Here is a 26932-nt window from a genome sequence, read left to right on the forward strand (position 1 = left end):
TTTTCTATTTAATTGTGTAGTGCTTACTTTGAACACTCCAGAAACTTCGGCCCCTTCCACACAGCTGTATAAAATCCACAATAAACTGGATTATATGGCAGTGTGGACTCAAATAACTCAGTTCAAAGCAGATCTTGTGGATTATCTGCCTTGATATTCTGGGTTATATGACTGTGTGGAAGGAAGGGCCCTTCGTTTCTGTGGCCACGAACTATGTGCCTTTCCAGACAGGCTCTATATCTCATCTCAGGATCTGATCCCAGGTTTTCTGTTTATCCTTGATTATCTGGCAATGTGGACTCATATAATCCAGTTTAAAGCAGAAAAGTTGAGATCAGAACCTGGGACATAGGGCCTGTCTGGGGGCCCTTCCGCATGACCATATATCCCAGAATACGAAGGCAGAGAATTCCACATTATCTGAGTGTGGACTCAGTTATCCCAGTTCAAAGTAGATATTTGTCGGATTTTCTGTCTTGATATTCTGGGATATAGGGCTGTGTGGAAGGGCCCCTTTTTTCTGTGGTCACAAACTATGAGCCTTTCTAGACAGCCCCTATATCCCAGGATCTGATCCCAGGTTTTCTGTTTACCCTGGATTATCTGTTTACCCTGGATTATCTGGCAATGTGGACTCATATAATCAGTTTCAAGCAGAAAAGCTGAGATCAGAACCTGGGACATAGGGCCTGTCTGGGGGCCCTTCCACACGACCATATATCCCAGAATATCAAGGCAGAAAATGCCACATTATCTGAGTGTGGACTCAGATATTCCAGTTCAAAGTAGATATTGTGGCATTTTCTGCCTTGATATTCAGGGATATTATTAGTACATTTATTATTTTACTCTATTGTTGGAAGGATATGTAAGTAAATTTACATTGAAGAAGGTTAGAATAATGATTTAATCAGAGTTGGGCAGTCTTATCTCAAATTACAGTTTTAGGTAAATATTCAAAAACATTTCACCTCCTGATGCCTCCATTAATGTAATTTTATTGGTATTTTTATTTTGAAATGTACTAGTAGTGGCTGCATTTCCCACCCTCGCTTATACTTGAGTCAATATGTTTTCCCAGTTTTGTGTGTGATAAAATTAGGTGTCTCAGCTTATATTCGGGTCGGCTTATACTCAAGTATATACGGTAGTATAAAACCGATAAAAATAGATGGAGCACAGGCGGCTAAATATCGTTTAGCCAAAAACGGGCAACAGCAATGGCATTATCTGTAGCCTCCAACAATTCTTCCTCTGTGCATGAGGCAGGGCAGAGTGGACAAGCATACAGATGCGGAGTTGTCTGTTCTGCTCCACAGTCAAATAAAGTGTGGGATTCTTTTATTCTGTCTGTAGCCAGAGCCCTTTGTAGTTCACAGTGCATGTCTTCAGCATTCAGTGTAGACGGGGAAGAGTTTTTCGGAGCGGTTTTGATAGTTCCTCCCGCTTTGCCCCCAGAAGGTTCTCCGTGCAGCGCTGTGCCCGCTGCCACCTGGGCATCTCGGCCTCGGAGATGGTGATGCGGGCGCGGGACTCGGTCTACCACCTGAGCTGCTTCACCTGCACCACCTGCCACAAGACACTGACCACGGGCGACCACTTCGGCATGAAGGACAGCGTGGTCTACTGCCGGGCCCACTTCGAGAGCCTCCTCCAGCAGCAGCAGACGGGCCCCGAGGCCGCCTTCCCAGCCCCACCCATGAGCTACACCGAGCTGGCCGCCAAAGGGGGGCCCGGGGGGCTGGCCCTGCCCTACTTCAACGGCGCCGGCACCGTCCAGAAGGGACGGCCCAGGAAGCGGAAGAGCCCCGCCCTCGGAGTCGACCTGGTGGCTTACAACTCAGGTGAGAAGAGAGAGGCACCTGGGCTTGGGAAATGGCCAGTGGGAGCCTTGGCTTGGGCAAAGGCCGGTGGGAGCTTAGGCTTGGGAAAAGGCCAGTAGGAGCCTTGGCTTGGGAAATGGCCAGTGGGAGCCTTGGCTTGGGAAAAGGCCAGTGGGAGCCTTGGCTTGAGAAAAGGCCAACAGGAGCCTTGGCTTGGGAAATGGCTGGTGGGAGCCTTGGCTTGGGAAATGGCCAGTGGGAGCCTTGGCTTGGGAAAAAGGCCAGTGGGTGCCTTGGCTTGGGAAAAGGCCAGCGGGAGCCTTGGCTTGGGAAATGGCCAGTGGGAGCCTTGGCTTGGGAAAAGGCCAGTGGGAGCCTTGGCTTGAGAAAAGGCCAACAGGAGCCTTGGCTTGGGAATAGGCCAGTGGGAGCCTTGGCTTTGGAAATGGCTAGTGTGGCTTGGGAAAAGGCCAGTGTGGCTTGGGAAATGGCCAGTGGCAGCCTTGGCTTGGGAAATGGCCAGAGGGAGCCTTGGCTTGGGAAATGGCCAGCGGGATCCTTGGCTTGGAAAATGGCCAGTTGGAGTCTTGGCTTGGGAAATGTCTAGCGGGGGCCTTGGCTTGGGAAATGGCCAGTGGGAGCCTTGGCTTGGGAAATGGCCAGTGGGAGCCGTGGCTTGGGAAATGGCCAGTGGGAACCGTGGCTTGGGAAATGGCCTTTTTGGTGGCTGCTCCTAGATTTTGGAACTCTTTCCCAATAGAGATTAGGAGGGCCCATCTCTGCTTACCGTTTCACAAGGAAGTTGGGGGAGGATGAGGCTCATTCTGCTGGGGTGAATGTGATTTTAATGGCATTTTTTTGGTATTTCTAACTTTTATATCCACCCAGAAATGTTTTTTAATGGATCTGTCTTATTTTAAATGTTTATTAGATATGTTTATTTGTAAGCTGTCCCGAGTCCCTATGGCAGGGTAGAAAGATGGGGTAGAAATCCAGTTAATTATAATTCATAACAATAATATTTGCTCAGAAGTCTGCCTTTCCTCCAGGGTTGTTGGGCTGCAGCTCATAGCATTCCTTCTGTCTGGTAGTTGGAGGAGTGGATTTTCAGACTGTATGGGATGGGCAAGTCATCCAGATGTGGGGAGCTGCTCTTCCTTCCTTTCAGTGATCAGGCTGACAGGCATTGGTGCTCATCAACATCTGGCAGGCCCAGCTCCATCCTCCTGCGTCTCTTTAGGACTGCATCCTTGCTCTTGTCCTATGTTTTCTGAAATTAGGCAATACAAAAGTCAAAAAATTGAGAGGGAAGGATAACAACACACTTTTTGTATTTCTTTAGGAAACTTTATTTTCAAATGTGTTTGTTTACTTCTAGGTGGAGTCTTACTTAAATGTCATGTTTCTATATTATTTTTGTTGATTAAGAAAATGTACTTACTTTAAAAACGTAAACCCACAGCTAAGGCCCCTTCTACACAGCTTAATAAAATCCTACATCTGCTTTGAACTGGAACATATGGCAGTGTGGACTTAGATAACTTAGTTCAAAGTAGATATTGTGGGATTTCCTGCCTTGATCTTCTGGGGGCCCTTCCATACAGCCCTGTATCTCAGGATATCAAGGTGGAATATCCCACGTTATTTGAGTGTGGACTCAGCTCAGTTCAAAGCAGATATTGTGGGATTTTCTGCCTTGATATCCTGGGATATAGGGCTGTGTGGAAGGGCCTGAGTCCACACTCAGATAATGTGGGATTTTCTGCCTTAATATTTTGGGATATAGGGCTGTGTGGAAGGGCCCTGACTATACTCAGATATTTTGGGATATAGGGCTGTGTGGAAGGGCCCTGAATCCATACTTAGATAATGTGGGATTTTCTGCCTCGATATTTTGTCTGTGTGGAAGGACCCTGAGTCCACACTCAGATAATGTGGGATTTTCTGCCTTAATATTTTGGAATATAGGGCTGTGTGGAAGGGCCCTGAGTCTACACTCAGATATTTTGGGATATAGAGCTGTGTGGAAGGGCCATGAGTCCATACTCAGATAATGTGGGATTTTCTGCCTTAATATTTTGGCTGTGTGGAAGGACCTTGAGTCCACACTCAGATAATGTGGGATTTTTTGCCTTAATATTTTGGGATATAGGGCTGTATGGAAGAACCTTGAGTCCACACTCAGATGATGTGGGATTTCTGCCTTGATATTTTGGGATATAGGGCTGTGTGGAAGGGCCCTGAGTCCACCCTCAGATATTTTGGGATATAGGGCTGTGTGGAAGGGCCTTGAGTCCACACTCAGATAATGTGGGATTTTCTGCCTTGATATTTTGTCAGTGTGGAAGGACCTTGAGTCCACACTCAGATAATGTGGGATTTTCTCCCTTGATATTTTGTCAGTGTGGAAGGACCTTGAGTCCACACTCAGATAATGTGGGATTTTCTGCCTTGATATTTTGGGTGTGTGGAAGGACCCTGAATCCACACTCAAATAATGTGGGATTTTCTCCCTTGATATTTTGTCTGTGTGGAAGGACCTTGAGTCCACACTCAGATAATGTGGGATTTTCTGCCTTGATATTTTGGGTGTGTGGAAGGACCCTGAATCCACACTCAAATAATGTGGGATTTTCTCCCTTGATATTTTGTCTGTGTGGAAGGACCTTGAGTCCACACTCAGATAATGTGGGATTTTCTGCCTTGATATTTTGGGTGTGTGGAAGGACCCTGAATCCACACTCAAATAATGTGGGATTTTCTGCCTTGATATTTTGTCTGTGTGGAAGGACCTTGAGTCCACACTCAAATAATGTGGGATTTTCTCCCTTGATATTTTGTCAGTGTCGAAGGACCTTGAGTCCACACTCAGATAATGTGGGATTTTCTGCCTTGATATTTTGGGTGTGTGGAAGGACCCTGAATCCACACTCAAATAATGTGGGATTTTCTCCCTTGATATTTTGTCTGTGTGGAAGGACCTTGAGTCCACACTCAGATAATGTGGGATTTCCTACCTTGATATTTTGTGTGGAAGGACCTTGAGTCCACACTCAGATAATGTGGGATTTCCTACCTTAATATTTTGTCTGTGAGGAAGGACCTTGAGTCCACACTCAGATAATGTGGTACCCTGAGTCCACACTATAAATAATCCAGTTGAATATGGATTTTATACAGCTGTGTGGAAGGGGCCTGAGATAACTCAGTTCAAAGTGGATATTGTGGATTATCTGCCTTGATATTGTGGGTGTGGAAAGGCCCCCAGATGCAGGTGAAGGGTCAGGAGAAAATGCTGCTAGAACAGGGCAACGGAAACAACACAACAGCCCACTGCATTATATTATGAGTGTACACACTGACCATCCAATGCGGTCTCCAAACACATTGGCGAGCCAGTCGGGGACAAAAATAGCAGTCCGTCCCGATGCCTGACCTGCAATTTAGCCGTGAAATTGCCCCTTAAAGGGAGGTCTTGCGGCGTGAAATCGGTGCGTGGTTGTAACAAGAGTGGAACAGATCCGCACGCTTTGCCTTGAAGCCTACCACGGTCCTAGAGTGCGCGAAGGCAGCTGAACCCTGAGAGCCAGGGACTGGGTCGAGGAATGGTGAAGAATCAGCTAGAGCCCCCCCCCCCCTTCCACTCCTGCCTCCGAAAGAATCCGGATGCCATTCTCTTTGGGATTGAGGGCACGGCCATGTCCGAAAGGCCCCGCTTTGCACAGCGAGGGGCCCGCTCCCCTCCTCGGCAAGGCCAGCGGACGCCGCGCTGTAATTGTTCCCCGTTAATTGGAGTTGGCATTGGCATCTCCGGCTGCGGAGCCGCCTGGGGCGAGGAGGAGGAGGAGGGGCGAGGGAGGGGAGGGCCTGGGCACCGCTTGAGGGGCACACCATTTATTTATTACTAGCTGTACCCTCCGCGAATTGTTGTGGCCAACTTTCCCTCCCTCTTTCTCTCCCCCTTTTCTTCCTTCCCCTTTCTTCTTTCTCTACCTCTTTCCTGCCTTCCCCTCTTTTTCTTTTTCTTCCCTTTTCTCTCCTTCCTTCCTTCCTTCCTTCCTTCCTTCCTTCCTTCCTTCCTTCCTTCTCTACCTCTTTTTTTCCTTCACTTTTTTCTTCCATCCTTCTTTTTCCTTCCCTCTTTCTATCCTTTCTTCCTTCTCTACCTCTTTCCTTCCTTCGCTCTTTGCTTCCTTCTCTCTTTCCTTCTTTCTTTCCCTTCCTCTTTCTGTCCTTTCTTCCTTCTCTATCTTTCTTCTTCCTTCGCTTTTTGCTTCCTTCTCTCTTTCCCTTCCTCTTTCTCTCCTTTCTTCCTTCTCTCCCTCTTTCCTTCCTTCGCTTTTTGCTTCCTTCTCTCTTTCTTTCCTTCCCTCCCTCTTTCTCTCCATTCTTCCTTCTCTACCTCTTTCCTTCCTTTGCTCTTTGCTTCCATGCTTTCTTCTCTCTTCCCTTCTTTCCCTCCCTCCCTCTTTCTCCCCTTTCTTCCTTCTCTACCGCTTTCCTGCCTTCCCCCCTTTTTCTTTTCCTTCCTTTTTCTCTCCTTTTTTCCTTCACCTTTTCCTTCCTTCCATCTTTCCTTCTCTTCTTTCTTCCCCTCCTTCTTTCTCTCCTTTCTTCCTTCTCTACCTTTTTCCTGCCTTCCCCCTTTTTTCTTTCCCCCCTTTCTCCCCTTATTTCCTTCTCTACCTCTTTTCTTCCTTTCTTCACTTTTTCTTCCATCCTTCTTTTTCCTTCCTTCTTCCCTTCCCTTCCTCTTTCTCTCCTTTCTTCCTTCTCTATCTCTGTCCTTCCTTCGCTCTTTGCTTCCTTCTCTCTTTCCTTCTTTCCCTCCCTCTTTCTCTCCTTTCTTTCTCTACCTCTTCCCTTCCTTCCCGTTCCTTCTTTCTTTTCTTCCCTCCCCCTTTCTCCTTTTTCTTCCATCTCTACCTCTCCTTCCTTCCTTCACTTTTTCCTTTCATCCTTCCTTCTCTTTCCTTCTTTCCTTCCCTCCCCCTTTCTCTCTTCCTTCTCTGCCACTTTCCTTCCTTCACTTTTTCCTTCCATCCTTCTCTTTCCTTCCTTCCTTCCTTCCTTCCTTCCTTCCTTCCTTCCTTCCCTCCCTCCCTCCCTTTATTTCCTTTCCTCCTTCTCTACCTCTTTTCGTCCTTCCTTCACCTTTTACTTCCATCTTCCTTTCCTTCTTCCCTTCCCTTCCTCTTTCTCTCCTTTCCTCCTTCTCTACCTCTTTCCTGCCCTCCCCTCTTTTTCTTTTCCTTCTTTTTTCTCTCCTTCCTTCTTTACCTCTTTTTTCCTTCCTTCAATTTTTCCTTCCCTCCTTCCTTTTCTTTCCCTCCTTCCTTCCCTCTCTCTTTCTCTCCTTTCTTCCTTCTCTATCTCTTTCTTGCCTTCCCCTCTTTTTCTTTTCCTTCCTTTTCTCTCCTTCCTTCCTTCTCTACCTCTTTTCTTCCTTCCTTCACTTTTCCTTCCTTCTGTCCTCTCTTTCCTTCTCTTCCCCCCCTCTTTCTCTCCTTTCTTCCTTCTCTACCTCTTTCCTGCCTTCCCCTCTTTTTCTTTTCCTTCCCTTTTCTCTCCTTCCTTCTCTGTCTCTTTTCTTCCTTCCTTCACTTTTTCCCTCCATCATTCCTTCTCTTTCCTTCTTTTCTTCCCTCTCTCTTTCTCTCCTTTCTTCCTTCTCTACCTCTTTCCTGCCTTTTCCTCTTTTTCCTTTCCTTTCCTTCCCCTTTCTCTCCTTCCTTCCTTCCTTCCTTCCTTCCTTCCTTCCTTCCTTCCTTCCTTCTCTGCCTCTTTTCTTCCTTCACTTTTTTCTTCCATCCTCTTTCTCTTTCCTTCCCTCCCTCTTTCCTTTCTTCCTTCTCTACCTCTTTTCTTCTTTCACTTTTTCCTTCCATCCTTCCTTCTCTTGTTCCGTGTCCTAGTCTCCAGGACAGCAGAAAACAAGGCTGCTCCCTCCTCCCTATGACTTCCTTTTACATACTAGCTATCATGTCTCCTCTCAGCCTTCTCTTCTTCAGGCTAAACATGCCCAGCTCTTTAAGCCACTCCTCATAGGGCTTGTTCTCCAGATCCTTGATTATTTTAGTCGCCTTCCTCTGGACACATTCCAGCTTGTCAACATCTCCCTTCAATTGTGGTGCCCAGAATTGTACACAGTATTCCAGATGTGGTCTTAACTAAGGCAGAATACATGGGTAGCATGACTTCCCTGGATCTAGACACTATACTCCTATTGATATGGCAGTGTGGACTCAGATAGCCCAGTTCAAAGCAGATATTGTGGGATTTTCTGCCTTAATATTCTGGGTTATATGACTGTGTGGAAGGGCCCTTGATCATACCATTCTCGATAGTGATTACTCCCAAGTAAAAAGGATGCAAGATTTTCTCTTGAGTTTGACTATCACACTTTGCATGAAAAGGATGTAAGAACAGTTCAAGATTGGGATTTTAGGCTGGATCCACACTGCCCTATATCCCAGGATCTGATCCCAGATTATCTGCTTTGAACTGGATTGTATGAGTCTACACTGCCAGATAATGTGGGATAAGCAGAGAATCAGGGATCAGATCCTGGGATATAGGGTGTAGATCCAGGAGCACTCTCTTGGCTTTAAAACAAAACAAAACAAAACCAAACCAAACCAAACCAAACCAAACCAAACCAAACCAAACCAAACCAAACCAAAACAAAACAAAACAAAACAAAACAAAACAAAACAAAACAAAACAAAACAAATAAAAAACCAAACCCATTCTGAATCTGGCCAAGGAAACCCCCTGAACACCCACTACTTCCACTTCCGCTTTATGATTTACTTGTAAGCAACGTTTTTAACTTCTTAGTCCCTAAGACATGAGAAGATGGCTAGGAAGAGCTCCCAGAAGAGTGCTTTCTAAAAACTCAGCCTACTTGTGGAAAGGGGGTGAGGTGGGCTAAGGCCTAGCAACAGGCAATGAGGTGGAAAAGATGAGCTTGGGCGAAAGGTTTGTAATCTTCTCCCAGTGCCTCTGGTGTTGCCGCAAGGAGGTCCTCCATTGTGCATGTGGCAAGGCTCAGGTTGCATTGTAGCAGGTGGTCAGTGGTTTGCTCTTCTCCACACTCGCATGTCATGGATTCCACTTTGTAGCCCCATTTCTAAAGATTGGCTCTGCATCTCGTGGTGCCAGAGCACAGTCTGTTCAGCGCCTTCCAAGTCACCCAGTCTTCTGTGTGCCCAGGGGGGAGCCTCTCATCTGGTATCATCCACGGATTGAGGTGCTGGGTTTGAGCCTGCCACTTTTGAACTCTCGTTTGCTGAGGTGTTCCAGCGAGTGTCTCTGTAGCTCTAAGAAAACTATTTCTTGATTTAAGTAGTTGACATGCTGGCTGATACCCAAACAAGGGATGAGCTGGAGATGTCACTGCCTTGGTCCTTTCACTATTGGCTGCAACTTCCCGGCGGACATCAGGTGGTGCAATACCGGCTAAACAGTGTAGTTTCTCCAGTGGTGTAGGACGCAGACACTCTGTGATAATGCGGTATGTCTCATTAAGAGTCACATCTACTGTTTTAGTGTGGTGAGATGTGTTCCACACTGGGCATGCATACTCAGCAGCAGAGTAGCATAGCGTAAGGGCAGATGTCTTCACTGTGTCTGGTTGTGATCCCCAGGTTGTGCCAGTCAACTTTCGTATGATATAGTTTCTAGTGCCCAATTTTTGTTTGATGTTCAGGCAGTGCTTCTTGTAGGTCAGAGCACGGTCCAGGGTGATTCCCAGGTATTTGGGTGTGCTGCAATGCTCCAGTGGGATTCCTTCCCAGGTGATCCTCAGAGCTCGGGATGCTTGTGTGTTCTTAAGGTGAAAGGCACATGTCTGTGTTTTAGATGGATTAGGGATCAGGGATCAGTTGATTTTCCCTGTAATAGGCAGTAAGGGCACCTAGAGCTTTGGAGAGCTTCTGTTCTACCATCTCAAAGCTCCCTGCTTGAGCAGTAATGGCACGATCATCAGCATAGATGAAACTCTCTGTCCCTTCTGACAGTGGCTGGTCATTTGGGTAGATGTTGAACATGGATGGTGCAAGCATGCTCCCCTGAGGCAGGTCGTTCTTCTGTTTCCGCCATCTGCTTCTCTGGCCCTGGAACTCAACAGAAAAGCTCCTGTTTTGTAGCAGGTTTCCTATGAGGTGGGTAAGGTGGTAGCCCTTTGTGATATTATATATTTTTCTCAGCAGGAGGTAGTTACTTCTGGCAGTGGCTGGTCATTTGTGTAAATAGATACCGCAATAAAGGTACTGTTTGGATGGGTCCTGAGGCCCCTTCTACACTGCCAATTAAAATCTAGATTATCTGCTTTGAATTGGATTATATAGCAGCGTGAACTCATATAATCCAGATCAAATCAAATATTAATATTAATATTAATAATACTTCATTTATCCCCTGCCCTTTCTCCCCAGAGGGACTCAGGGCTGTTAATGTGGATTACAAGTTAAAACTTGTGCGCCAGCTGCGCCCATACCTTGGGAAGTCTGACTTGGCCATGGTAGTCCACGCTCTAGTTACATCCTGTATAGACTACTGCAACGCTCTCTACATGAGGTTGCCTTTGAAGACGGTCCGGAAGCTTCAACTAGTCCAACGAACGGCAGCCAGGTTAACAGGAGCGGCACTCAGGGAGCATACAACCCCCTTGTTACACCAGCTCCACTGGCTGCCAGTTTGCTACCGGGCCCAATTCAAGGTGCTGGTTTTGGCCTATAAAGCCCTAAACGGTTCTGGCCCAACTTACCTGTCCGAACATATCTCCCCTTATGAACCACTGAGGACTTTAAGATCATCTGGGGAGGCCCTGCTCTCGGTCCAGCCTTCGTCACAAGCATGTTTGGTGGGGACGAGAGACAGGGCCTTCTCAGTGGTGGCCCCTCGGCTATGGAATGCCCTCCCTAGGGAGATCAGATCTGCTCCCTCCCTCCTTGATGTTTCGGAGGGAGTTAAAACATGGCTATTCGAGCAAGCGTTTACAAATACAGGGTAGCGAATATAGGAAATCGAATGACCCGACAATGGAATTGGACAATGCTTGAGAATAATGAAACGCTGATGATGTTGCTTTTATTGCTTTTGTGATGTCTTATACTGTTTAATGTTTTTTTATCTATATTATGTTTTATGTATACTGATTTGTTGGAAACCGCCCTGAGTCGCCAATTGGCTGAGAAAGGCGGTATACAAATACAGTAAATAAATAATCTGCTTTGATAATCTGGATTATATGGCAGGGTAGAAAGGGACGTTCTTGCTAGTGAGAAAATCTGATAGCAACATTGGGGACATGGAGTTCAGCTATCCATGTGGCATTATTGTATTGCAATGCTTTGGCACTGGGAGTCTGGGAGCAATTGCAACTGGAAATTAATATGTCAGGAAGAAGGCGAAGAAAAAACTTCCAGGCAAATGCTTTTTGTTCCCACAGATCAATTTCAGCATACATGGCTTCACACACACATAGAGTTTGCATTTCCTGCATCTGTAGTTTGCAAGCATTAAGTGGCTGGGATGAACATTGGATTTCAAAATGGTTTTTCCTTCCACTTTCTGCTTTGTATTATCTCTGCTGACAGGAGGCACACTGGAAGCCAGAAGGCATCCTTGCAGCCCAATGCTTTATATGTTTACTTAGAGGTGAACTCCATGTTCCAAGAAAACAAACATGGGTTGCCTTTCAGGCCATCGCCCTATGTGTGTTCATTCTGAATTCAGTTCAAATGGACTCATGCCCAGGTCATCGCCTGGCCTTTGTATCACTTGTGAATGGGGGAGAGCAGTATTTCATCATATGTGTTTACTCGGAGTTGTTTTACAAATCCCCTCTTTTTTTTTGCATTTGGGGCCAATATACTTAGGTGGGTTATTTACTGTATATACTCGAGTATAAGCCGATCCGAATATAAACCGAGGCACCTAATTTTACCACCAAAAATTGGGAAAACTTATTAACACGAATATATGTCGAGGGTGGGAAATGCAGCAGCTACTGGTAATGCAAAAATAAATATAGATACCAATAAAATTGCATTAATTGAGGAAAACGTAGGTTAAATGTTTGTCAATGTTTACATAAAACTGTAATCTATCTATGTATATAATAAAAGTCAGTGTTTGTATGCGGAGGAAGGACGGGAGGTGTATGTGGCAGCATTCTGATTGGCTGCCACTGTGGTACTATTTGCATATGGTCTCTGATTGGCCAGCCAGGAACATTCCAAGATTCTGTGGTGACAAGAGGAGAGGAAAAGGCCCGAGGCTGTGTCAGAAAATTACCAATACAGACCAAACTTGACACAGAGAGCCCCCATGGCCAACTCAACATTCTGGTGAGGTTTGGGGGAGAACAGACTATGGATGATGGGACTTGCAGTCAGAGGCGGCCCTAGGTAATTTTCAATAGTAAGCAAACAGTATTTTGGCGTCCCCCCGCCCCCAACCAATCACTGATATATATTTTCTGTTCATTGTGGGAGTTCTGTATGCCATATTTGGTTCAATTCCATCATTGGTGGAGTTTAGAATGCTCTTTGATCGTAGGTAAACTATACATCCCAGTAACTACAACCCGCATATGTCAAGGTCTATTTTCCCCCAAGAGCGCCTCAAGAGCGCCCCTGGGCAAAATCAACTGTACTGCAAATGTTTACTTTGCGTAATGGGTTGAGCCGCCCCTGCTTGCAGTACCTTAACTCACTTTCCAATAATAATAAAGAAAGTAAAATAATAAATTTTATTTATTTATTTATTTGCTATATTTATATACCGCCGTTTCTCAGCCTAGCCGGCGACTCAACGCGGTTTACAACATAATATAACAATCAACAGTATACAGTTAAAAGCATAAAAAACATAAAAAACATAAAAACACAATTCATACATCAATACCAATCCAGTTCGACTCTTAACTGAAAACGTGATCCAGTTCGTCATCCATGTTGCCAGTCCTTTAGTCAGTTACCATTCGTTGCATTGGGTTAACCAAATGCCTGCTTAAACATCCAGGTCTTCAATCTTCTTCGGAATATCATCAATGAAGGGGCTGATCTTACCTCCAAGGGCAGGGCGTTCCATAGCCGCGGGGCCACCACAGAAAAGGCCCTGTCTCTCGTACCTGCCAGCCGCACCTGTGAAGCAGGCGGGATAGAGAGCAGGGCCTCCCCAGAAGATCTTAGGGTCCTGGCGGGCTGATAGGCCGAGATACGTTCGGATAGGTAAGTTGGGCCAGAACCGTTTAGGGCTTTAAAGGCCAACGCCAGCACTTTGAATTGAGCCCGGTAGCAGATCGGCAGCCAGTGGAGCTGGTGCAGCAGAGGAGTTGTATGCTCCCTGCGCTCCGCTCCCGTTAGTATCATTGCTGCCGAACGTTGGATCATTGCTGCCGAACGTTGGATCATTGCTGCCGAACGTTGTAATAACAACAATAATAAAGTAAAATAAGAAATGTAATAATAATAAATAGAGAAAAATAAATGTAATAAAGTAATAATAGAGTAAAATAATGCAAATGTAATAATGCCAATAATAGAGTAAAATAATAAATGTAATAACAATACTACTAAAGTAAAATAATAAATGTAATAATAACAATAATAGAGAAAAATAAATGTAATAAAATAATAATAGAGTAAAATTATGCAATTGTAATAATGCCAATAATAGAGGAAAAAATAAATGTATTAACAATCATATTAAAGTAAAATAATAAATGTAATAATAATAATAATAAATAGAGAAAAATAAATGTAATAAAATAATAATAGAGTAAAATAATGCAAATGTAATAATACCATTAATAGAGGAAAATAATAAATGTAATAAAAATAATAGTAATAACAGAGTAAAATAATAAATAACTTTGACTCGAGTATAAGCCGAGGGCAGCTTTTTCAGCCTAAAAAAGGGGCTGAAAAACTAGGCTTATACTTGAGTATACAATACCTTATTATCCATACATTGTGTAAGTGATTCTGAGCCTTCAGGCTACAATCCTATGTTTACTCATGGATGATCTCTCACTGAATTTGGATCTTTCCGAATAGGTTCACAATGTCAAGCTATTTATTCAGATCCAAGGGACAAAATGCTTTCATTTAGCAAGGTGCCCCAAATCCTTTTATTCCAAGACAGATATTTTATGCAAAAAAAAAAAAAAATCTATTGGATTGCATCACTTGATGAATTAAGGTGGGATTGAAATGAGGGGAGAGCATTCGATGAGACTCAACAGAAGTGAAAATGGTATTGACAAGATGGAATGTGTCCAGAGGAGGGCGACTAAAATGATCAAGGGTCGGGAGAACGAGCCCTATGAGGAGTGGCTTAAAGAGCTGGGCATGTTTAGCCTCCAGAAGAGAAGGCTGAGAGGATGCATGATAGCCATGTGATAGGAAGTCATAGGGAGGAGGGAGTGAACTTGTTTTCTGCTGCCCTGGAGACTAGGCTGCGGAACAATGGCTTCAAGCTACAAGGAAGGAGATTCCACCTGAACATTAGACTGTGAGAGCTGTTCAGCAGTGGAACTCTCTGTCCCGAAGTGTGGTGGAGGCTCCTTCTTTGGAAGGTTTTAAACAAAGGCAGGATGGCCATCTGTCGGGGGTGCTTTGAATGAATTTTCCTGCTTCTTGGCAGGGGGTTGGACTGGATGGCCCATGAGATCTCTTCCAACACTATGATTGGTTGGGTTTGGGTTGGTTGGGCTTGGGTTTTTTAAAGGACCTCATTGAGTTGAATGTATGTGTCTGCTGCCCTGGATTCTCCCCACTTTCTCCTTTCCTGAGCTGTGGCTAAAACAGGCTGCACAACATTTTTCTACCAGTAAAAAAAATGCTTTTGCATTAAATAAAAAGTAATTCCCAACCTATTAGACTTTTCAAACAAATGTAGCAGTGACCTCTGGTGGCATCTGAAGGGAGAAGTCCCTTTTATGGAGAGAGGAGACTTGGTTGTTCTTCTCTGTTTTAACTTAAGAGTTATCTGACTGGCTGCCTTCGCCTTCAATGTGACAGACAGTGAAGTAAAAGATGATATATTAGAACAAGACAGCTCTCTCCTCTTTGCTCAGATCATGAATAGAAATGAACTGGATTGGGCTGGCTTTTCAAGCAATATGAAGACTCTCGGCCTCCACCCACATGCTTTTTGCCTGGAAGAAAGAATTTGGCCCCTTCTACACTGTCATATAAAATCCAAATTATCCACTTATCCCAGATTATCCAGCAGTGTAGACTCGTATAATCCAGTTCAAAGCAGATAACGTGGATTATATGGCAGTGTAGGGCGCTTCCAGACAGGCCCTATATCCCAGGTTTTTTGTTTATCCCAGATTATCTGGTAGTGTGGACTCACATAATCCAGTTCAAAGCAGAAAACCTGGGATCAGATTCTGGGATATAGGGCCTGTCTGGAAGGGCCCTCAGTGGATTCTCTCTCCTACACAGTGGTGGTGAGCACCAATTTCTCTACATCTTAAAACAACCCCATTAAATATAGGAGAGTACAGTATGTTTTATTGATTAGCCCATCTGCCATATCAAAACATTTGACAAACACATGCAACTCATACTCATTTATATATTTATTTACTCTATATTTGTATACCGCCTTTCTCAGCCCATAGCCAACTCAAGGTGGATAACAGGGCAAAATTCAATGCTTACAATGTCATAAATACAATTAAAAACATAACATATAATAAAAACTAAACAAATCAATAAAATACAAAATTCATAGTGTCTCCTTGTTAAAAACGTTATCCGGACTCATTGTCTAGTTGTTCCATTTTCCTGTGTCAGTTCCCTTGCATTTGCAAACGCTTGTTCAAAAAGGCACATCTTGACTTTTTTCCGGAATGTCAAAAGGGAGGTGGCCGATCTAATATCTATAGGGAGGGCATTCCACAGCCAAGGGGCCATCGCCGAGAAGGGCCTGTCTCTTGTCTCCGCCAAACGTACTTGTGACAAAGGCTGTAATGAGAGCAGGGCCTCCCCAGACGATTTTAAGGTCCTAGATGGTTCATAAGGGGAGATGCGTTCGGACATGTACGTTGGGCCAGAACCGTTTAGGGCTTTATAGGCCAAAGCCAGCACTTTGAATTGTGCCCGGTAGCAAGCTGGCAGCCAGTGGAGCTGACGCAACAGAGAGGTTGTACACTCCCTGAACACATACAGCAGACAACCCACAGTACAACAAAAAAAACAAGCTGTTAACAAGGAGAGCTACCTTTCACTTTGTAAGGTCAGGTCATTTTTATTTTCCTTGGATATATGGCATTATCTAGCTCCCTTTTTGAAATGCCTATAAAGCCCTAAACGGCCCTGGCCCAATTACCTGTCTGAATGCATGAACCACAGCGGAGATTAAGATCCTCCAGGAAGGCCATGCTTTCGTCCCACCATTGTCACAGGCGCAATTGCGGGGGACGAGAGACAGGGCCTTCTCGGTGATTGCTCCCCAGCTATGGAATTCCCTTCCTGGTGAGATCAGGTCATAGGGAGAGATGTGTTTGGACAGGTAATTTCGGCTGGGGCCGTTTAGGGCTTTATAGGCCAAAGCCAGCACTTTGAATTGTGCCTGGTAACAAACTGGCAGCCACTGGAGCTGGTGTAACATGGGAGTTGTATGCTCCCTGTATGCCGCCCCAGTTATTAACCTGGCTGCTTCACGTTGGACTATTTGAAGCTTCTGAGCAGTCTTCAAAGGCAACCCCACATAGAGTGAATTGCAGTAGTCTATCCTAGATGTAACGAGAGCATAGACCACTGTGGCAAAGTCTGACTTCCCAAGGTACGGGCGCACAAGTTTTAATTTTGCGAATGCTTCCCTGGCCACCGCTGCAACCTGGGATTCCAGGCTCAGTGATGAATCCAGGAGAACTCCCAAGCTGTGAACCTGTGCCTTCAAGGGGAGTGTGACCCCATCCAGCACAGGTTGCGACCCTATACCCTGTTCGGCCCTTGCGACTGATCAGGAGGACTTCTGTCTTGTCTGGATTCAACTTCAATTTGCTTGCCTTCATCCAGTGGCCAGGCATGGGTTCAAAGTACCATGAATCTTGCAGGATAATGAATATTAAAACAAGGAAAACATCTTTGATCTGGGCTGAGAAGGGCAGTATATAAATATAGTAAATAAAGAAATAAATAAATAAATGTGCATTTATCTTCTCCACTGTTGGGTTGGTGAACTTGTAGGGAAAATAGGAAAGAGCCCACAAACCCCAATTGGCTCACCTTTTGGGTATATCACCCCTGACAATGCCCCTATTATGAATTATTAGACCTCGGTCTGCATTTAGTGATTTTTCAGGTGGCTTCTTGGCAAATAAGGAATTTCTTTCTCCCCATTCCTCAAGGTTTTGGAATGCAGTATTTTATTTATTTTTTATTTATTTATCGTGTCATCCGCAACCAGAACATTGTATTACATTTCTAACAGAACAAAACAAACAAACAGATAAAAAAAACAACACAAATTTTGCAAACTTGGTAGCTGATTAAATGTCCTTTGACCATTATCTGGCCACTTGGAGTGCCTCTGGTGTTGCCGCAAGAAGGTCCTCCATTGTGCATGTGGCAGGGCTCAGGTTGCATTGCAGCAGGTGGTCAGTGGTTTGCTCTTCTCCACACTCGCATGCCGTGGATTCAACTTTGTAGCCCCATTTCTTAAGATTGGCTCTGCATCTCATGATGCCAGAGTGCAGTCTGTTCAGTGCCTTCCAAGTCGCCCAGTCTTCTGTGTGCCCAGGGGGGAGTCTCTCATCTGGTATCACCCACGGATTGAGGTGCTGGGTTTGAGCCTGCCACTTTTGAACTCTTGCTTGCTGAGGTGTTCCAGCGAGTGTCTCTGTAGATCTAAGAAAACTATTTCTTGATTTGAGTCGTTGACGTGCTGGCTGATACCCAAACAAGGGATGAGCTGGAGATGTCTCTGCCTTGGTCCTTTCACTATTGGCTGCAACTTCCCGGTGGATGTCAGGTGGTGCAATACCGGCTAAGCAGTGTAATTTCTCCAGTGGTGTAGGGCGCAGACACCCTGTGATAATGCGGCATGTCTCATTAAGAGCCACATCCACTGTTTTAGTGTGGTGAGATGTGTTCCACACTGGGCATGCGTACTCAGCAGCAGAGTAGCATAGCGCAAGGGCAGATGTCTTCACTGTATCTGGTTGTGATCCCCAGGTTGTGCCAGTCAGCTTTCGTATGATATTGTTTCTAGCACCCACTTTTTGTTTGATGTTCAGGCAGTGCTTCTTGTAGGTCAGAGAACGGTCCAGAGTGACTCCCAGGTATTAGGGTGCGCTGCGATTCTCCAGTGGGATTCCTTCCCAGGTAATCCTCAGAGCTCGGGATGCTTGTCTGTTCTTAAGGTGAAAGGCACATGTCTGTGTTTCAGATGGATTAGGGATCAGTTGGTTTTCCCTGTAATAGGCAGTTAGAGCACCTAGAGCTTCGGAGAGCTTCTGTTCAACCATCTCAAAGCTCCCTGCTTGAGCGGTAATGGCACAATCATCAGCATATTTGAAACTCTCTGTCCCTTCTGGCCGTGGCTGGTCATTTGTGTAGATGTTGAACATGGATGGAGCGAGCACGCTCCCCTGAGGCAGGCCGTTCTTCTGTTTCCGCCATCAGTTATAATGCAGTTATAATGTATAATATGGAGGAAATGATTTTGGTTTCGAGGACATTTTCACATATCTAGAGTTGCCAACTGCAGTGGCCTCTTCTTTTGCCTTTTGCAATAGTTTGATCAGCAGGGATCCTTAATGGAAGCTTTTGGGGGCACCGAGATAAATATTATTACTGACTCACTGCTACAGATCGAACTTTTGTTGTAGAGAGACATCTGGTTGGGTGGGTCTGATTCAGAAGCTGGCAAACCTTTGTAGTGTTTAAAAGTGATGGTTGCTTTGTCCATATTTATTATATGCACATAAAGCCTGCTCTACAGTAGGTAGATTGTGCATTTGGATTTTAAAAATGGTTTTGGCTTCTGCTTTTCATTCTGTCTTAGTGCAATTTGTATGTATACTTACTCAGGGAGAAGCTTAAAGAGAATACACTTGGCAATTCCATCTGTGTCTATTCACAAGGAAGATCTGCTGAGTTCAATGGGGTTTATTCCCATGCGGTACAGTACATCCTGTGCCCCTTAGATGTGGAGCAAAATGGATAGAGAAGCACACATTGAAGGCAATGCCATTTGCTTTATGTTGTAACACATTGCAGTGCCAGTCTATATGTGTGTGTGTGTGTAAGTCTGTGTTAGTACATATATGTAATCTATATATTCACAAGGCAGTGTAGAAGGGGCCTTACCCTCCCATCACTGAAGTTGGTGGAACAATCACCATCTTGACTTTTGTATCATTGGCTTTGGCCAACTTTGCCACAACCATCCATAAGTGTACTCATCATTCCTTATCTACAAATTCGATATCCACAGATTCAACCATCCACAAGCCGAAAATATTACCAAAAATAAATCCAAAAAGCAACACTTGATTTTGACATTTTATGTACGGGACACAATTTTATCATGCCATGGTGTATATTATGGGACTTCAGCATCCATAGATTTTTGATATCCATAGGGGGTCCTGGAATCAAACCTCAGTAGACACCAAAGACTTTCTGCTGGTGGTCAGTACAATACTTGGGACCTTATCACATTAGGAAATACTCCTAATGTGATAAGGTCTGAGACTGTTCATGAGTGATTTCAAACTGGTCCCATCCCATCAGTATTCCGTCAGAATCCTTCTGCAAAGCATCACAGAAACGGATTATTTGCAGATGGAATTCTAATCGTGTTTTTCGAAATACTACAGATTCTTCCATTGCCGAAGCCCTGTTTTTGTGTGTGATCAGAAAATCTGTATGCATCCCATCACCAACAATATTATTAAGGTCACAGAGTGATGTAGGGCATGTTTTGAATGGATTGGGAGGAGCCAGCCTTCCTGGGTATGATGAGTCAAAGCGCAGTATTTTCAAATCATAAGAACTGTAATAATCCAGTGTGAGTATGGATTCTGTCTCAATACAGTATGCATCCAGTCCTTTAAAAATATGGGATACATACTGATATAAATTGATTATATTCTAATGTGATAAGGTCCTTGGTCTGTCCTCAGTAAGTGTGGACTTTGGCAATGTGTGAACCAGAACCTAAAGTCTCAAATTCACTGATTTGGAACCTACAGTAGACTGGCATCGCGTACAAAGCTGGTTCATGGAGACTCAAGAGCAGGGGTCCTCAAACTAAGGCCCGCAGGCCGGATACGGCCGTCCAAGGTCATTTACCCGGCCCTTGTTCAGGGTCAACCTAAGTCTGAAATGACTTGAAAACACACAACAACAACAACAACAACAACAACAACAACCCTATCTCATCAGCCAAAAGCAGGCCCACACTTCCCATTGAAATACTAATCTATATAAATAAAAATGTAATGTTTGTTTGTGGTATTCACAGAACTCAAAAACCACTGGGGCAATTGGCACCAAATTTGGACACGATAACCCTAACAACCCAATGTATGTTCTCCACTCAAAAACCCCCCGACGAAAACAAAAAGCATTTAACTCCCCTCCCCTCTCTCTCCTATTAACATCCAGACCGGGAAGTAGCTGCCTCTGCCACACTCCACTCCTTCTCTCCCTCACTCCCTTCCCCTCTTTCCTCCCTTTCTTTCCTTTTCTTCCTTCCTCTTCCTTTCCTTCCCCCCTCCTTCCTTCCTGTCCCTCACTCCTTCCTTCCCTTCCTTCCTCTCTCTTCTTCCTTTCCTTCCTCCCTTCCTTTCCTCCTTCTTTCCCTTCCTTCTTTTCCTTCCCCTTAATTTCCTTCCCTCTCTCCTTTCTTTATCCCCCTCCTTCCTTTCCCTCTTCCTTCCTTCCTTCCTTTTTCCTTCCTTCCTGTCCTTCTTTACTTTCCATCCTTCCCTTCATTCCCTCCTCCCTTCCCTCCCTTACTTTTTCCTTCCTTCCATCTTCCTTTCCTTCTTTCTATATAAGCTATAAATACAATATTTTATATATTCTTATATAGATTACTATATAATATGTTACTATTATATATTACTACATAATACAAATTAAATATACTTCCAGAATAGAGTTGGAAGGGACAGTCAAGAAGTAACGAGAGAAGGAGGGAAAGAGGAAAGGAATGAAGACAGGAAAGGGGGAAGGAGAGAAGGAGGGAGGGAAAGAAGGAAGGAAAGAAAGAAAGGTAAAGAAGCAAGAAAGGAGAGAAGGAAATAAAAAAGTGAAAGGAAAAATACAGGGAAGGAAGGATGTAACCAAAGAGCAAAGAAAGGGAGGAAAGAAACAGGTAGAGATGGAAGAAAGAAGAAGATAACTAGGAAGGGAAAGAAAAAGAGGAAAGGAAGGAGAGAAAGAGGGAGGGAAGGTTGGCCACAACAACGCGTAGCGGGTACAGCTAGTAATAATAATAATAATAATAATAATAATAATAATAATACTTTATTTATACCCCACCACCATCTCCCCGATGGGACTCAGGGAGGCTTACATGAGGCCAAGCTCGTCAAATACAAATACAACAATACATCCACAAACAAGCAAGCAATATACTGTAAACTGCCATGGTCCAGTACTAGGAGAAAGGTGGGATATTAAATAAACAACCAAAAGTTGTAACTCCTATTGGGTTTTGGGTGAGGGTTATTTCTTAGGTAAATAGATATAGAATTAGGACCTTCTAAGTCAGGGGTCCTCAAACTTTTTAAACAGAGGGCCAGGTCACACTCTTTCAAACTGTTGGAGGGCCGGATTATAATTTGAAAAAACATGAATGAATTCCTATGTAGACTGCACCTATCTTATTTGTAGTGCAAAAAAAAAAACCCACTTTAAAATAATACAATAATTAAAATGAAGAACAATTTAACAAATGTAAATTTATTAGTATTTCAGTGGGAAGTGTGGGCCTGCTTTTGGCTGATGAGATAGGATTGTTGTTGTGGTTGTGTGCTTTCAAGTCATTTCAGACTTAGGTTGACCCTGAGCAAGGGCCGGGGAAATGACCTTGGAGGGCCATATATGGCCCTCGGGCCTTAGTTTGAGGACCCCTGTTCTAAGCCCTCTTCTGGGAGCCCCCGGTGGCACAGTGGGTTAAACTGCTGATCTGCTAAACTTGCTGACCGAAAGGTCACAGGTTCGAATCTGGGGAGCGGTGTGAACTTCCGCTGTCAGCCCTAGCTTCTGTAAACATAGCAGTTTGAAAACATGCAAATGTGAGTAGATCAATAGATACCGCTCTGGCGGGAAGGTAACAGCACTCCTTGCAGTCATGCCGGCCACATGACCTTGGAGATGTCTACGGACAACGCTGGCTTAGAAATGGAGGTGAGCATCAACCCCCAGAGTTAGACACGACTGGACTTAATGTCAGGGGAAAACCTTTACCTTTACCTTAAGCCCCCTTCTACACCGCCACATACAATCCAGGTTATCTGCTTTGAACTGGATTATATGGCAGTGTAGAAGGGGCCTAAACAACTTCCAATCCAACAAATGTAGATGACATTTGAAGGCATGGCATCTCCTGAAGAATAGCAAACACAAATCCACTACAAGTCGCAGTACATAAATCACAAAGGTACCATACATGCTCGAGTATAAGCCAACCTGAATATAAGCACCAAATTCTACCACAAAAAACTGGGGAAATGTATTGACTCGAGTATAAGCCGAGGGTGGGAAATGCAGCAGCTACTGGTAAATTTCAAAATAAAAATAGATACCAATAAAATGACATTAATTGAGGCATCAGTAAGTCAAATGTTTTTGAATATTTACATAAAACTGTAATTTCAGATAAGACTGTCCAGCTCTGATTAAATCATTATTCTAATCTTCAGTGTAAATGTGTTTATGTATCCCTCCAATAATAATAGAGTATAATAATAATAATAATAATAATGAAATCCAGCATATATACCTCATTTGCTGTGTCATACTGTGTTTTTGTGTCAGGATAATAATAATAATAATAATAATAATAATAGAGTAAAATAATGGAAATGTAAGAACAGTAATAACAGAGTAAAATTATAAATGCAGTAACAATAAAAATAAAGTAAAATGATAAATGTAATAATAATAAAGAGTAATGCTTGCCATAGATGCAGGCGAAACGTCAGGAGAAATGCCTCTAGAACATGGCCATATAGCCCAAAAAAACCCACAAGAACTGAGTAAATAAATAATAATACTAATAATAAATAGAATAAAATAATACATGTAATAAAATAATAATACTGTAGAGTAAAATAATGTAAATATAATAATAATAATTAATGTATGAAAATAATTCATGTAATAAAATGATACTAATAACAAAGTAAAGTAATAAATAACTTTGACTCAAGTATAAGCTGAGGGGAACTTTTTCAGCCTAAAAAGGGGGCTGAAAAACTAGGCTTATACTCAAGTATATACAGTACTTTATTTTCCAGATCACCAGATTGGGCCATAGCAAAAAAAGGCAGGGGACGGCTAGTAGTTCCTAAAATTGTATATTGAGGGGTGTTATTCTGATTTATTTTCTCTTTATGAGCCACTTTCTCACCAACATGTAGGAAGATACATTAAACATATTTTTTTCCGGGTTGCTTGTAACTGTTGGACACAATTCTTCCCATCTGGTGCCTTTCATTTCTCTTTAAAAAAAAATAAGGGTTGGAGAAAAGGTAGCCTGCCAGCCACATTCTCCAGCTCCCCGTTTAAACTTTTCCATACACCCCTGTAGAGGCAAGCAATCCGAAGTCTGTATTTTTTAATATATATATTTTTAAAGAAGCCTTGCCTCTTCCTGGAATGAAAACTGAGAAACTGTAGTTGTTCTGCATTCTCTCGAAATATATATTTTTTTATTATCGTCTGAGGACCTCTTTCAATCCCCAAGGGAGCGGATTTAGCGAATCTTTGAGCTCGCATTTGTTGAGTCGCCCATCGAAATGCAGTGTTGAGAAAACAGCCTTTTGAAACTGCAGTCTTTTCTCTCTCTCTCTCTCTCTGGAAAAAGAAGAGTAAATGCAGATGTGAGATGCTCTGCTTCTTTTTTTAAAACATCTAAACTGTAAAATCTCTGTCTCCACGGACTGATGTAATGTGCAGAACATAATGTATGCTTTTCCATCATTTTCTCAGGGGTGGGGAATGGCTAAACTGTGCGAATAAATACAGCCAACTGTTGGGAAGGATTCCAAGGTGTCTCTGTGTGTGGAAACCTGATGATGCACACACACTCGCACATGCTTAAAATATGGACTAATTAAATTCTTCTAAAACTGATCATTTTAATGACATTTCGGTTGCATTGCTTGCTTTGTGATATTGGTTGGGCCACTGAAATCCTTCTCCTTGTTCCCAGATCATTGAAGGGACTTTGTGAAAGAGTTTCTAAGAAGCCTTTCATGGTTAGTAGTTACCAGAGGCGGCCCTAGGTAATTTTCAATGGTAAGCAAACAGTGTTTTGCCCCCTCCAACCAATCATTGATATATTTTTTCTGTTTGTCGTGGGAGTTTTGTGTGCCATATTTGGTTCAATTCCATCATTGGTGGAGTTCAGAATGCTCTTTGATTGTAGGTGAACTGTACATCCTCGTAACTACACTTGCCGCATTTGCTCCCTTGCCTGGCCCACTTTGGGTCCGGAGGCGTGCCTGAAGACCCCGGCGTGTGCACCAAAAGTCACCTCTTCTCCTGACTTTCTCCTCAGCCATTGGGACCGAGAGAGAGAGAGAGAGAGAGGTGGAGATGCCCACCTTTCCCGAAGGTAGGCGCAAAAACAAAGGAATGGAGGTGGGAGATACCTCCAGCCGGAGGGGCTCTCTCTCTCTCTCTTTCTTGGTCCCAATGGCTGAAGAGAAAGTCAGGAGAAGAGCCGACTTTTGGTGCACACGCTGGGGTCTTCAGATATGCCTCCGGACCCAAAGCGGGCCAGGCATGGGGGCTCTGCCCCTTGGCCCACCCGCGGATTGGGGAGAGGAGAGGAGGTGGGTGGACTGCCAGGGGATCAGGAATGGGAGCCGGTCATGGGGAAGGGATCGAACGCGGAGAAGGATTGAGCGCCGGCTCAGCTCGCGCACCCGGTGGCCGGGTGGAGCAGGAACAAGAGAGGCTAGGTGAGGCTAAAGGGCCCGGCCCCTTTGGGAAGAGTATTGCCTGGCAGTGAGGCAAGAAAGCCGAGGCTCCCCCCGGACTGCTAGGGCTGTTGTGAGCTGAGGGGGCGCTCCTCAAATGGCAGTCGGGGGGCATTTAAAGAGGCACCTCTGCACCCCTGGCAAAAAAAGTATTCTGCGACCACTTACTTCGCATAATGGATGAGCCGCTCCTGGTAGTTACAACAAACCTTTGTTTACTCTGATCCTAATAACATTGACAGTAGCAGGTTCTGTGGATCTCTGCTGAGATTCTTCCCACATAATAGGATCAGGGTGTTAGAAGAAGTGTTATTTCTCTAGGTAATTGGTTCATTTTTAGCTTCGCAAGTACAGCTGGAACACCAGTATTGGCTTTAAAACCCATGTGGCAATGGTTTGCAATATACCGCTTTTCCCAAATACCTAGTGCTCTTGAGCAGGGGTCCTCAGAGTTTTAAACAGAGGACCAGGTCACAGTCCCTCAAATTGTTGGAAGGACGGATTATAATTTGAAAAAATTAAAATAAATGAATTCCTATGCACACTGCACATCTCTTTTTTGTAGTGCAAAAAACACTTAAAATTATACAATAATTTAAATTTAAATGAAGAACCATTTTAACAAATATAAACTTACTAGCCATGGAGCCCCTGGTGGTGCAGTGGGTTAAACCCCTGTGCCAGCAGGACTGAAGACCGACAGGTCATAGGTTCTAATCCGGGGAGAGGCGGATGAGCTCCCTCTAGCAGCTCCAGCTCCTCATACGGGGACATGAGGGAAGCCTCCCACAAGGAAGATAAAAACATCAAAAATCATCCGGGTGTCCCCTGGGCAACGTCCTTGCAGATGGCCAATTCTCTCACACCGGAAGCGACTTGCAGTTTCTCAAGTCGCTCCTGACACGACAAAAAAAAACTTACTAGCTGTCCCCTGCCATGCGTTGCTGTGGCCCACATGAGGATTCTGTGTGGGAGGTTTGGCCCAATTCTATTGTTGGTGGAGGTCAGGATGCTCTTTGATTGTAGATGAACTATAAATCCCAGCAACTACAACTCCCAAATGTCAAGATTCTATTTTCCCCAAACTCCACCAGTGTTCACATTTGGGCATATTGAGTATTCGTGTAGAGTTTGGTCCAGATCCATCATTGTTTGAGTCCACAGTGATCTTTGAATGTAGGTGAACTACAACTCCAAAACCAAAGGACATTGACCACCAAACCCTTCCAGTATTTTCTGTTCATCATGGGAGAACTGTGTGCCAAGTTTGGTTCAATTCCATCGTTGGTGGGGTTCAGAATGCTCTTTGATTGTAGGTGCACTATAAATCCCAGCAACTGCAACTCCCAAATGGCAAAATCAAGTGAGTGAAGGACATACATTGGGTTGTTAGGTGTCTTGTGTCTAAATTTGGTGTCAATTTGTCCAGTGGTTTTTGAGTTCTGTTAATCCCACAAACTAACATTACATTTTTATTTATATGGATTAGTATTTCAATGGGAAGTGTGGGCCTGCTTTTGGCTGATGAGATAGGGTTGTTGTTGTTGTTGTTGTTGTGTGTTTTCAAGTCATTTCAGACTTAGGTTGACCCTGAACAAGGGACGGGTAAATGACCTTGGAGGGCCGTATCCGGCCCGCGGGCCTTAGTTTGAGGACCCCTGCTCTTGAGTCTCCTCTTTCGAGTTCCATGAACTAGCTTTGTACGCAATGCCAGTCTACTGTAGGTTCCAAATCAGTGAATTTGAGACTTCTGGTTCCTATATTGCCAAAGTCCACACTTACTGAGGAACAGACCAAGGACCTTATCACATTAGGATATAATCCATTTATATCAGTATGTATCCCATATTTTTAAAGGACTGGATGCATACTGTATTGAGGCAGAATCCATACTCACACTGGATTATTACGG

The 26932-nt window shown here is 44.1% G+C and overlaps 1 protein-coding gene across 1 annotated transcript in view; it reads left to right on the top strand.

The window, feature by feature from the left end:
* The window catches only part of LHX9 (LIM homeobox 9), an 84561-nt gene that overhangs the window by 40629 nt on the left and 17000 nt on the right, over window positions 1-26932 (top strand). Inside the window, 1 exon segment of the mRNA XM_067467568.1 lies at window positions 1459-1844. Coding sequence (XP_067323669.1) covers window positions 1459-1844 — 386 coding nt within the window.

This window comes from Anolis sagrei, chromosome 4 (genome assembly GCF_037176765.1).
Source record: "Anolis sagrei isolate rAnoSag1 chromosome 4, rAnoSag1.mat, whole genome shotgun sequence".
NCBI classification, from domain to species: domain Eukaryota; kingdom Metazoa; phylum Chordata; class Lepidosauria; order Squamata; family Dactyloidae; genus Anolis; species Anolis sagrei.